Source organism: Ambystoma mexicanum, chromosome 2p (assembly GCF_040938575.1).
Source record: "Ambystoma mexicanum isolate Mex_15411 chromosome 2p, UKY_AmexF1_1, whole genome shotgun sequence".
NCBI lineage: Eukaryota > Metazoa > Chordata > Amphibia > Caudata > Ambystomatidae > Ambystoma > Ambystoma mexicanum.
Genome location: NC_090923.1, coordinates 673,245,132 through 673,259,272, shown reverse-complemented (window position 1 = coordinate 673,259,272; position 14,141 = coordinate 673,245,132). Strand labels below are relative to the sequence as shown.

Sequence of the window (14,141 nt, the reverse complement as noted above, 5' to 3'; positions counted from 1 at the left end):
GTAACATCACACAAATAACAGCATGCCCTCTGTATCCCCACAGCCATGTTAAGTGACACCAGGACGGGCAACAGGCGACGCAGCGGCCACCTGCACGCGCCCAACGCAGCACTCCTGCCCAGGAGGATGATGCTAGCTGCTCTGGAACACAAGCACCAGCTGCATCGGGCACAGAAGCACCAGCTTCATCGGGCACACAAGCACCAGTGGACGCCACCATCCCCATGCAGACACCCACCATGGTCCCGGATGCCATCCTGCAGTCCATCTGCACTGTTGAGGAGGCTGCATCGAGTGATGACAGTGCCCCGGCCATGCAGGCTGAAGTTGTACAACAGGGTGAGGGGGACAACACGGATGAGCTGTCATCCATCCATGGCTTACAGTTCAGCACCCAAACACTGCAGAGCCCCATGCGCTCCCCAACGCCCTCCATGGCTGAGCTCAGTACTCGCATGCAGCACATTGAGGAACAACACGCCACCCTGACGCAGCTCGTGGAAAGGCAGCTGGAGGAGGCCAGGCTGCAGCGTGAAGAGGCCAGACTGCAGCGTGAAGAAGCCATGCAGCACCGGGAGGAGGCGAGGCTGCAGCGTGAGAGCAATGCGACGTTGGCTCTCCAGGGCCATTGGATGTTTTGCCACCACCATCGTCCCCCCTGGCACGCCATGTCAGGGAAGGCAACAGTGTGCAATCCAGCACAGCAGAGTCAATGTTGTTTGCCCAGGACGTGTGCCCACAGTCACCCCAGCAGTCACCTCAGCCAGCACCACCCCATCAAGCTCTGCCACTGCCAGCCCACGGAGGCGCTCTAGTCGGCTGACTAGACCCACTGGCAAGGACACTCCTGCGCATAAGCGCCCCTGCAAATAGTGCCATGTGGGGATGGCGATAGACATGACATTCTGGGACATGATGGGTGTATGGGGGTGGGTACGTTTGGTTGGTGGGGAGGTCCATTAGGGGGTTAGTAGTTTGGGGCCTGGTTGGGGGTGGGTACGTTTGGGTGGTGGGGGAGGTCCATTAGGGGGTTAGTAGTTTGGGGCCTGGTTGGGGGTGGGTACGTTTGGGTGGTGGGTGGGCACGGTTGTACAGCTTCCCTACCAAATGCACCTTCTTTCCTGTTTTGTTTACAATATATCACCTTTGAAAAAATCTTTAGTGAGTGGACATCCATCATTTCATTTGCAGTCAATCTATTTATTCACCGGCATCGTCATATCCATGCAATGCTGTCAATGTGCAGTCTCTCAAAAGTAAATGCGAATGAGTGTATCCCGTGCTCGTTGGCCATCTTGTGCACCCATGGGAGGGTGTGGAGCCATTCCATCCCCATCCCCGTCACCATCTTCAACTCCATCATCATCCTCTGTGTCTGGGGGCAGCAGAATGTTCCTGCACAGGCACAGATTGTGCAGCATGGCACACACAAGCACAATTTTACCCGTCTTCACTGGGTTGTGGAGCAGTGATCCGCCAGATCTGCTCAAGCAGCGGAACCTGGCCTTCAGTAGGCCAAATGTCCTCTCAATCATGCCACGTGTGCGGATGTGTGCCCTGTTGTATGCCACCTCATGCCTGTTCCTTGGCCTCCGTACAGGCGTCATCAGCCATGGCGTGAGTGCATATCCAGCATCTCCTACATGGGATGTAAATGTGGGGGACATGTCAGTGTTTGTGGTATCATGTCTTGATAAGATGCAGTGCAATCTTGTGTCATCATTCATTCATCCATATGTGCCAAGCAGTGGTTGGACCGGTGGGAGATTACCATTCCTGGGTCATTGTTGTCGACGTTGGCATTTAGACATTGCCCAAAGTCTTGCTGTTCATATGTAGTTGCCCTTGCGGACAATAGTGGTTGGTAAGTATGGCATTGTGCAGTGATGTACACACATGGAGGAGTCAATCAATAGACTGTGATGATGTGGTTGATGCAGGATGTCTCAAGTGCAGGCATCATGTGCATTGGGCGGCAGTGGTGCATAGTGTGGGTGGCTGTATTGAGTGGCTCAAGTTGTATGGCCTTGTGGTAGTATTGGTTGTGTGTCTCATTTGGCAGGGTGTGTACGGGCACACTGTGGCAAACTGTCATGTGTAGCTTTGTGATGTGTGGGTTGTGCTGACTGTCCATTACATGGGCCCTGGGGTGATGCATGTGCAGTTGTAGCAGCCCACTCACACAGGTCATTGCCCTAGACACACACACCCCTTCCACACGGCCTGTGCATTGGCAGTTGTACTCACCCAATAGGCATGTGCTTTGTCCAGCGTAGCATTCCATGTACCGTGGCAATGTCGAATTCCGCAGGACCATTGAGTCATGTGTTGACCCCGGGAAACAGCGAAGCAATGTGTTATTGCTTGTCCGGCAAAACAAAAGAGTTGATGGCTGGAAGGTTTAGAATAAATCTTGACCTCTGGCATTGCTCTGGGCAACCCTCCAGACCATCATTCTTCGCCTGCCAAGCCATTACAAAAGGGAAAAAACCATATGCAAATCAGGCTTGGTCCCACCCCCAAAGGGGTAGTCCAGCCCGAACTGCTAGGTCACATCCCTTTTGCACGAGACCACAAGCATCCCCAGACATGTTTCAGCCTTGTTGGGCGTCATCAGTGAGAAGTAGCTTGGGTCTCTAGGCCCAGCAGGCAAGGGACCCACGTCTGGGCATACCCTTCCCACTCGGGGTGACAATAGCAAAACAAAAGAGTTGATGGCTGGAAGGTTTAGAATAAATCTTGACCTCTGGCATTGCTCTGGGCAACCCTCCAGACCATCATTCTTCGCCTGCCTGGAGGGTTGCCCCGAGCAATGCCAGTGGTTAAGATTCAGTCTAAACCTTCCAGCCATCACCTCTTTGTTTTTGCTTTGTCACCCCGAGTGGGACGGGTATGCCCAGACGTGGGTCCCGTGCCTGCTGGGCCTAGAGACCCAAGCTACTCCTCACTGATGAGCCCCAACAAGGGCGAAACATGTTTGGGGATGCTTGTGGTCTCGTGCAGAAGGGATGTGACCTAGCAGTTCGGGCTGGACTGCCCCTTTTGGGGTGGGGCCAAGCCTGATTTGCATATGGTCTTTCCCCTTCTGTAATGGCTTGGCAGGAGAAGAACGATGGTCTGGAGGGTTGCCCCGAGCAATGCCAGTGGTTAAGATTCAGTCTAAACCTTCCAGCCATCACCTCTTTGTTTTTGCATTGCTTGTCCGGCGTCACATACCATCTGTACATTCAGTGAGTGGTACAGTTTCCTATTGCGGTACACCATTTCCATTGCACGTGGTACTGTCAGCTCTATGTGGGTGCAGTCTACTGCACCTATGCAATTTGGCATGGCCGCAATAGCATGGAAGGCCAACTTGGTGGCAATGACCTGGGCAAGGATACGGGGTAGAGCGATGTGTTCCGACAAATGGCGCAACAGGGCATCCAGTACCTGTCACAATATTTTTGAAAAACAGGGTTGTGAGAGCCCGTGCAGCTCACCAACTGTGTGCTAAGTTCCGGTGCCAAGAAAATGCAACACCGACACCACCTTCAGGAGGGGGGGATTGCAGTCGAAATGCCAATGTGGCTGCTGATGTTGTCCCCAATCATGGTGGTGGTGTACATGATTGTTGGACGTCCAGCCGGTATAATGTGTGGATCTGTCCTGGGGTCAGGTTCGAGGGTGAGGCCCTGATGCGGGGTATTGCAGGCTGCCTGCGGGGTCGTGCCGGCTGCACAATTGGGTTTGGCATGGGTGCAGGGTTTGCTAACTGCCGCCTGCGCCTCCTCCGCCTCTGCACCATTACTGCCACCATGTGCAGTGCTGCCTGTAGGTTCAATAGCCTGTCCCAATGCTGCTACAGCTGCTGCCTGCATAGTTGTATTTGGAGTTGGCCTGGGTGTGGGCCTTTTGTAGGCTCCCAGTGGCCTGCTGGGTCCAGCTGGGCTCATTTGGTGCACCTTTGGCCTGATTCATCTCATCAGGCACTGTTTAACGTCATGTTCAAGGTGGTGGCGATACCATCACCGTGTCCACGGGTTTTCTGCCATTTTTGTGGCACTCTTTCCATGTCTGTGATACTCGTAATGCACACAGTGTTACGTATTGCTGGTAACTGGGGGGTTTCCCTGCCGACGCAGTTTACGGGTGCCTTAACTCCACGGTGACGGTTTATGGTGGTTGTATTTCTGGGATCGTAGGTCGGAATTTGCCGATCACGGAAACGGTGCCGGTATGGTTATACCAGCAATGTTAAGTCCGGAGCGGAAGACTCATAATGAGGCCTGCAGGAATAGGAAAGAAGACATTTGATTTACAGGAAGGTAAACATATAACATCTCACCAACAGTCTCCCAACTTGCTCATTTTCCTTTGCAACTTTCTGCTATAGGATCCCGTGCTATTCTACACCTGGCAAACATTTTTTTTCTCCTGAAATCAAGGCTCGGTGGGTACATTAAGGAGGCTACCTTCTCATTCTGTAGTGAGCAGCACTTGATAAACACAGTTATTGCTATTATTTTTTGACAGTCAAAATAATACTTATTTGTAACTTCTGAAATAAAAGCATATTGTGACTTTGAACAATATGCCCACACAATAAAAATAAAAACAATCATGAAACTTCTGCAAAAACAGCAGCTGGTTTCAGTTAGCAAAACGTAACCACCATATTTTTTCAATGCCTTCCACAGATTGTGTTTTTAAACCAAAGTTTCAAAAGACCTTTTACAAACAGTGTTTCTATCAATTACATCTGGGAAGAGATGTGTTACAAATTCCCGAATTGCAGACTTCTCGCAAATCTAGCCTTTGCCCTTTAAAGTGAGTGCTCCCACAACTTTTATCACACTATGCCTTATCTGCCAAAATTAGAAATCTGTAAAAGGTATTCAGCTGGCAGCTACTTAAAAAAAATGCCTCACTCCTGATATTGCCACATAGGTAAATGTTAATATTGACAATTAATATACTGGCAGTGCTGGTCATTGGGCCGGCTCTCGGCAGATCCGGCACCAGGTATGGAGCCGGATCTCGGGATCCGGCCAGAATCAGCCGCCTAAGACCATGAACCGCGATAGAATAGTAAAAAAAAAAACGCATGCGATGGCTTTTTACCGCCGGCTTTGGCACTGGTGAGTAATGCACAATGTTTGCTACATGTACAACTGATTGTACATGTAGCAAGCATTGTGCATTACACATCAGTGCCAAAAGCGAGCATTGTGCATTACACACCAGTGCCAAAGCCGGCGGTAAAAAGCAATGCTGCCGTCGCGGCCGTTTTTTTTTTTAACGTATTCCAGGCCACGCCCCCTCGGGCACCGCCCCTCCCACTCAAACTCCTCCCCACACCCCAGTCCTTGTGTTGTGGGACCCCCACCACATTTTTTCCATTTCCACCACTGTATACTGGTATACTGGACAGTGTATTTGTCTATACCTTACACATAGCAACATCATTTAATTTATGATACCTTTGCATACTACAGACTTATTCCGTTATATCGCTGTCACTATTCATGCAAATTAGGGGGGCCCACATCTTTTGCCGCTCCGGCCTCATCAACTGTTTTGTGCAGGGCCTAAAAAAAGCATGACTGTCCTGCTGAAATATAATCTTCAGCCGCCATCAATGCTGAAATATAATTTTCAACCGCCACCCTGCTTTGCGGCGAACTCAGTCTTTCCAGATGCAATCGAGAGTCTCCTCCCGCCGAAATCGGGAGGGTTGGCATGTATGTAGAAATACACCACCAGAGCTGAGAGCTCACCTAAACTCACAACATAAACAGCAAGTCAACGTGACACGCATTGCATAAATAATGAGCTGGCGTAGAACGTAAATGACAGCGAACGTAACGTACTGAAAGTTACGTGATGGTATGAGAGCGTTGCTAGGGTCCTTTTCTCGAACGGGTACTAGATAGTAGTACAGTGGCAAGGAGTTGTGGGAAGATGGCAGCGCAACAAATGCAGGCGCAAATGATGCAGATGAACGCTCAGCAAGTTGTCAATGCTGGTCCGGGTCCTGGCGGGGGGCCTGCTAATGCCCTACCCGGGGGGCCACAACACCTTTTCACGGGGCCTCTCGGTCCGACGCAGCAGCCGCAGCAGCTTCAAGACTTCGACCCAGTGCAGAAGTATAGGCTGCTCATCCCTCAACTGAAGGAGAGTTTGCAGGTGAAGAAGGGATGCACTTGGGAGAAGGCAGAGGAGGTCGCTGAAGGGGGTTGCGCAGTCGCGGATGGTGGTTAGGCACTTAGTATAAGATTATTGATGCCATTTAAGACTGATCTGCAGGGGAGCTAGATGCAGAGGGGCAGAAGTAAAGGCTGCTTACCCTTTTTCATTTGATTAAAGAGAATGTGTACACTAGTGTAAGATCCTTTTATTTTCACAAAGCAAACACCCTTTGAATGGCTTATGGAGTGCTGTATACAAGGTGTATATATTTTTCTGTGTGTACTTACCATAGCTCTCAACCATTTGTCGCAAAGGCGGTGAAAACACCCGATTATATTTTTGGCGGGTGAGAGGCCCAATGAAACGAATGGGCGTGCAGGAGGCTTGGTGGGTGAGTCAGCTGTTACAAGGCGGGCGACGCCCGCCAAAAGCGTGTGAGTTGAGAGCTATGGACTACTTTCTAACAATATATTTAGAAAAGCCAGGTTTCAATAGTGGAGGGACTGCCCAGTTACGCTGGTTCGTGGCCTCAGTAGGTAATGCCCCGATTGCTTACCAGTAATCTTCATTATTCATAGTCCTACTCTTCCTCTTCCCAGCACTTACCAATGAGGTGTCCCACCTCTTCACAGGAACCCTCTTTCTATTTCTAATTCCTGCTGGCCTTCCCCAAGACTCAACAGTGCGTAACACTGCCCAAGGCCAATTCAACACCGGGATGGGTGAGGTGGGAAACTTGTTCTGGGATAAGGAAGAGTAGGACTAGGAGTAATGAAGTTTACCAGTAAGGAATCTGGGCATTACCTCAACGTCTACTCTTCCTCGTCCCAGCAATTTTCAATGAGGCGTGCCAACTCCAGAGAGAATGGGCTGAGTGCAAAGAAAAACACCACAAGGAATATGCAACCTGACCAACACCAATTTATTGAAATACACATTTCCAGACATTAGCAACAAGGTATTTCACAAGAGCACCACAGTCAAAGCACCCGCCCTCAAAGGCTCCTGCCTCCCAGAGGTTATGATTCAAATGATAGTGGTCAATGAAAGTGTTAGGATCAGACCAGGTGGCGGCATGGATAGGAACCCCACAGGCTTCAGCCCAGGACGCAACCACCCCCTGCAAAGACCTGCCCTCCACTCCTGACGGAAGGGGAGACCCCACAGCAGAGTAAGCCAAAGAGATGGCATCCCGGATCCAATGGCTGATGGTGGGCAAAGACTCCTTCTTCTTGGGGACCACCCCCCCACCCCAAAGGTAACAAAGAGGCTAGGAGAGGAAAGAAAAGCCGTAGTGTGATCCAAATAGAGCTGAACCGCCCATTGCACATCCAGAGTGGCCCAACGAACCTCCTCCAGGGAGGAGGGAGAGGGGAAGAAGGAAGGGAGAACAAACTCCTGCGTAACATGCAACTTGGAAGCCACTTTAGGAAGAAAGGATGGATGGCACTTAAGAAACAATGCATTGGGGGAAACCACCAGGTAGGGTGCCTCACAGCAGAGGGCACTAAGCTCCCCCAATCGCCTTGCCGAAGTGATAGCCACCAGGAAAACCATTTAGGACCCTAGGGAAAACCTTCTGTAAAGGCTGAAAGGGAGAAGTCTACCCACCAAAGAGTGACCACCCACATCTGAACCCCCAAAGTAGCAGATTGGAGCCCGCAGGGTGGAGACGGGAGAGACCCAAGTTAAACCCACCCTGAAGAAACTGCAGCACAGGAACTCCCGAAATCAAGGAGGAAGTACCGCCATGACTCAGACACTCGGACATGAAGGGCCCCTAGTACCTCTTGTAGGCCCTCAAGGTAGAAGGATGCTGATCCCTTTTTAATGTGAGAAATCACCTCTTGGGACCCTCTACTCCCAAGGGGTCCACCACTGAATCCAGACTCCCAGTTAGAGGTAGCATTGGGGACAAAGCCAAATCCAGGAGAAGGGAAACCAGCATCTACGAGGCGAAAGCGGGGCAACAAAAATCACCACTGAAGATCCTGCAAGCGCGGAAGCCGAGACCTTGTCCAGTTTATGAGAAACCTGAGCGAGACCACTAGGGCACAAGTAGTCTCTAAGTGTTGTTGTAGAAGATCTCTCAACCGAGTCTTCAGGAGCCAGTCGTCGAGGTATGGGAACACCTGAATCCTCTGGAGGTGCAGAGCGACTACGACGGGTCCCAGACCCTTGGTGAAGACCCGTGGTGCTGACTTGAGACCAAAGGGCAAGGCCCGGAGCTGGAAATGATCCTTGCCCACTGCAAATCGGAAAAACATCCGATGGGCAGACAAAATGGGAACGTGCAGGTAGGTGTCGTGAAGATCATGGAAACGAGGAAATCTGAGTCCTTGACGAGAGGAATAACCCGCTGAAGACACTCCAAATTGAACCTCTGAGTCAGTATGTGCCGGTTCAAGATCTTGAGGTCTACAATCAGACGGTAGGACACCGAAGGTTTGGGCCCCAGTAAGACAATCTAGTAAACCCCCAGACACCTTTTCGATCGAGGCACTCGCTGAATTACCCTATTGGAGCGAAGTTCCCTTAGTGCCTGCTGCATGGCCAACCTCTCGACAGGGCACCTGGGAAGGGGCGTCCATATCGGACCAGACTGAACGGGGGTGGAGACCAATTCCAACTTGTACCCCCACCTCACCAGATGATTGACCCAGACATCCCCTGAGTTCTGGGACCATGGCTACCAATAGAATGTCAGGTGGCCCCAACAGCCCTGGCGTCAGGACATCTGCTGGCAAGGGGGGAGGAGACTGGACTTGAGCTTCCAGGTCACAGGCCGAGCCCGCTGGTGAAGGGCCGCCCCTGCTGAACCTCTGTGGGTAGGGGCAGACTTTCTACATAGTTGGTCAGCATATTTGTCCGCCTTCAAGACCTTATGGACCTTGTCCGCCAGGGAATCCCCAAATGGCATCTGTCCTTTAAAGGGAATTTTCATGGCTGTAGACTTCTGTCGGGTGTCCATCTTCAATCCCTGGTAAGAACATGCCAACGACGGAACCCATGGACATGACGGCCACCTTCTCTCCATCATATACCAGGTCTGACAAAAACCCCAATGGGGTCAGGATCTAAGCCCTCCCTTTCCACCTTCAGGGACGACTTCAGATCCCCAAGGGTGGCGTCTGCTGTGTAAGAGGTACAAGTGGCAGCTTGCAGGGCCAAAAGGGCCCCTCCATATGCCTTCCTCAAGGTGGCATCCACCTTTCGATCCGTGGGGTCCTTAAGAGAATAGTCTGAGGCCAAGGATGACCTCACCACCAGACTGGAAATGTCAGCTACCAAAACCACTTGTGGCAGGGCCATTTCCTCTCCCTGTAAGGGATACAGCTTGGCAAGGAATATGGGGACTGCTGACTTCTCTGGATCAACCCACTCTCTTAAAATCTCAGCCTTCATGCCAGAGAGACGCAGTTGTCCCTTCTTGAGAGTGTGCTTGAACTGGGGCGGAGGGGGCCTAACCCCCACCCAGAGTAGATGGGTGGGGTGTCTAGGCTTCTGTCCACCGCCGGGGGGGGGGGGGGGGTCGTCCAGGTACTTGCCCTTGAAGTCAGTCAACCTCTGTGGGAATCACCCAGGCTGCAGGAATAGGAAGGGGACACTTCCCTGCTATGATGAGCCTCTGTGCCCCCTCCCCCAGTCCCTGCCCCGACTGGGGTGGGCTACCTACACCACCACCCCAGGCTATACCAGTGGCGGTAGGTAGGAGGGTCTGGGCACACCGGCCGATACTAGCAGGAAAAATGGAACAAACCCGCCCCCCCTCCCTGGCGGTTGACAGAAGCATAGACTCCCTGTTTGTTCTTGGGGGGGGCAGGTTGGGGGGGCTAGAAGGAATTGGAAGTAGAAAGAGCGTTCCTGTGAGGAGGTGGGACACTTCATTGATTAGTGCTGTGACGAGGAATAGTGGACGTGGAGGTAATGCTGGAGCAAATCTCCATAAACCTTAACATAGTGGGGTAACAGATCAACTGCCACAACGTTGCTTGCCACTGATGAAAGCGAAATGACAAAGTAAGTTGTGCCAGTAAAAGGAGGGGTAGAATGGTTGGGTGAAAAAAAATATACAGATTGCTCACTCTGCATAGCCCCTGTTTCCTGCTTAACCCCACCCAGGGAGCAGCCATTCCTGGTCCATGCCTGGGACTGTTCCCAGGGAAACCACCATCTCCACCCCCCCACCTGTCCCTTACTAATGACGTCTGAGGCCTGGCCTCTCCTCCTTCTACAGGATGGCCACATCCACCACATGGGGTAACCCACACTCACCACGCGGACCACGCTCTTCAAAGGTCCTGGTCCAGGCATACACAGCCTGGGGAAGACTTTTATGAAGTTCATCAAAACATGTTAGAAAAATACTTATCCTTCATATGCAATAACTCAGCTAACTCCCCCTCCCTCCCCCCTATATGCCTCTCCCCTCTCCATCCAGTTCTTCATGGTAGATCCTAAAGTCTCCTTAAACTGTTGTTCTGCTTCCCGGGATGTACAAGTGTGTCGTATCTTTAATTGCATAGTGTATGAAGGGTGACCAAACCTTGCTGAACTTGTTTAGGGATCTCCGAATCTTTGTGCCTGTGTGGCATAGTACCGTTGTATGATAGATGGGGCTTGCTTCTTTTTCCATTGTTTAACTATTCACCTCTTTGCCGCCAACATTAGGTTGGCCCGCAACTCCCCCACCCCCTTCTCCCCCTGCCAGAGTACACCCAGGAGAACCTCTGATGGCGTGAATTCCCTGTCGGTTTCCATTATTTGCAGGACTTTGGTCTTCACTTCTAGCCAGAAGTGTCTGAGCCGTTGACATCCCCACCAATTGTGTTCTATCGTCCCCACTTCCCTGCATCCCCTCCAGCATTCTGCGGAGGCCGAGGGGAACATCCTATGGAACCTCTCTGGGTTGTAGTGCCACTGATGTAGTACCATATATTGCCTTTCGCTGTGTTGTACTGAGCTGTGCGAGGTGAACCAACTTTTCAGTGCTCCATCCCATTCCTTGTCTGTGAACGCCTTCCCTCTCACCTTTTCCCATTTGTCCCTCGGCACTGTCCCAACGTTCTCCTCTGCTCCCAGAAGTATCCTACAGATTGCCAATATTATACCCTTGTTGCCCTCCGAGGATGATGTTAGCTTTTCCCATTCTGTGTTCCCTCGTGGCCCCTTCCATTATTATGGGTGTACCTGCCCCGTGCCTCAGTTGGTGGTATGCATATAGGTCCCTTTTGCAATCTATATACGACTTGAAGTGGGTTCCCTCGTATAAATCTCCTAGCCCCCTTATCCTTCCTTCCATCTACCGTCTGAATCTGCTTCTTTACCTGGAGGAAAGGCTGGATTGCCAAAGATGGGTGTCTTCAGAGATTGCCATGGAGAGAGCCCACACCTTGTTTAGTTGATCCGATTCTCATAGTGTTTCTCGTTATTGGGTTCTCCCCAAGACCCGCCGGCCTGTCTGCTGCTCTTATCCCTGATAGAACTCGGGCTCATCTATGTTGGGGCCATATATATTAAGTAATACCACCTCAGTGCCACCCAGAATCCCGTCAACCTGTGTGCCCTTGGATGTGTATTGGAGTGATTTGTGTAGCATGATCATCACACCTTGGCTTTGAGTCGAATATTGAGTATAAAAACGCTGAGCGCCCCAGCTTTTTGTGAATCTCTCGCAGTTAGTGTTTCATGTAGAAAAAGAAAATGAATATTGTGTTGCCCTATGTACAGCTGTAGTTTATTTTTTTTTAAAACAATTTTTATGAATTCCAACTTGATAACCAAACATTGTAGCTGCAAATATACATTCCAATTTTCATGTACAGTTTCATGTTTTCTACCCCCACCCCCTTCCTTTTCCCACGCCTCTGCCAACCTCTCCTATGGGCACCCCTTGCTCCTCTCCCCCTGAAGAGCTGTCTTCTTCTGGGGGAGACCCAGACAATGTAGCTCCTATTTGCTTCCAGGCAATCAACGTGCCCGCTTCTTCCTCCCCTCCTCTGTTTGCTGCTTCATTCCATCATTTCAGCATCCGCCCATTTCAGGAGATCATGCCACCAGGCTTCTACTTTTGGCCTTTTACTTGCCTTCCAGCCCATTGCTATCCTGCGTTTTGCTACCACGTACGCCAGATCCTTGAGTTTACTCGCGTGTCTCAATTTACATGGCCTGGGGAACCCCCCTACCATGCACGCCCAGGGGGAGTTCACTTCCAACTTTATCTCCTTCCCCGCCATGAGGTGGGCACCTCCGCCCGGAATCTCCTTATTTCGGGGCATGCCCAGAACATATGAACCATTCCTGCGTTCACCTCCCCACATTTTGGACATGTCCGAGTTCCTGCGTTTCTAAACTCGGCTACCTTCTCAGGGGTCATGTATGCTCTGTGGGTAACATATAACTGAATCTGTTGCAATCTCACATTCCTCAATACTTTCTTGTGATATCCCTGTACCCTTACCCACAGCCCGTCTCCCATTTCTTCCCCAGCCTCCTCCCAATCTCGTCTCGTCTGGATCACCTCCTTCCCCACCTTAGACATCAACTGTTCGTATATTCGGGAGACCTCATGGCTTCCATCCGACACACCATAGAATGTTTCTATGGCAGTGTTAGGTTGGTGGGTCAAAACACTGTCTCTGACCATGTACCTTTTCATCTTCACCAGCCTAGCATATGTGATATATTGTCCTCGGTGTAATCCTGTATCTTCCACCAGTACTGCCCTCCCGTCTTGCCACACATCCCCAAGGGTTGCTATAACGACCGGTATCCATTGCCTTCTGACGCTCCTCCTCATTTGTTAATCCATCCCGTCCAGTGCCACCAGAGGCATCTGTGGGGAGCATGGAACAGGTTCTTCATTACCCGACAGGCTCTTCGCCACATTTTCCAACCCAAGTCTAGCAATCTTGTCCCTTCTTCCCGCGGCTATACTGGCAGTCATATCCATTCTTTCAGAAAATAAGGAGTACACTCGGCTTTCAGCAGTTTGGACTCTGGTGTGGGATCCTCCGATAACCACCTTGCTACGTATTGGAGTTGACTAGCTAAATAGTATACCTCATAATTAGGCAATCTAATGCCCCCTTGCTCATATGGGTTCTGTAGCTTCCATAACACTATCCTATTCCTGGAATTGTGCCATATGAACCCCCTGCATATACTCTGGACTTTAAAGAATCGTTTGGGTATCGTATATGGTATGTTCGCGAAGTAGTGTAGTAGTCTGGGCAGTACCACCATCTTCTACAGTGCCGCTCTTCCCATCATGGTCAAGGGGAGCTTGGCCCAAAATATTATTATTATTATTATTATTATTATTATTATTTTTTTTTTTTCAATTTTAGACACCACCTTGTGTTTCGTTTGTGTTACTTCAACATTGTGGTACACATCTATCCCCAAGTATCTGAATGTCTCGGTTTCCCATCTGTAGTACCGGCAGTTTATACTGTGGTATTCCAACATATCTGCCGAGGGGGAATATGTAGGATTTTTAGGGTTACCCATTATGCCAGACAGCATCGCCTATCCCTCCATAACCTCCAGAATATACTATAGGTTCTCCTCGGGATACTTCAAGTACAGCAGCATATCATCCGTGTACATAGATATCGGATGTTGCCCTCCCTTCATGCTGACCCTTACTTCTCCATATTGTTGCCTCAAGTATATCGCCAGGGGTTCCAGTGCTAAAATAAAGAGCATCAGGGACCACGGGCATCCCTGTCTAGTACCTCTGCCAAGTTGCCACTGCTCTGTACGTACAGCTGTAGTTTGCGCATTTTAGAGTAATTGCCCAGCCCCCTGACATTCCAGCTCATGCACCTTATTGCATCAGCCATAATCTGTCTCCTGGAAGTGGAGCCCCCAGTGCCTCAATGATAGTGCCATGTAATTTGTTGCTGTCCGGACACCTACATCGAGCATTTTCTGAACCCTGTGAACAACTCCACAACCCCAACCCC

The 14,141-nt window shown here is 50.6% G+C and overlaps 1 protein-coding gene across 1 annotated transcript in view; it reads left to right on the top strand.

The window, feature by feature from the left end:
• Window positions 1–5,887: 5,887 nt before the first annotated feature.
• Window positions 5,888–14,141, top strand: part of MED29 (mediator complex subunit 29) — a 117,078-nt gene continuing 108,824 nt past the window's right edge. Inside the window, exon 1 of the mRNA XM_069644250.1 lies at window positions 5,888–6,168. Coding sequence (XP_069500351.1) covers window positions 5,944–6,168 — 225 coding nt within the window. The 5' untranslated portion in view covers window positions 5,888–5,943. The remainder of the gene's footprint in view (window positions 6,169–14,141) is intronic.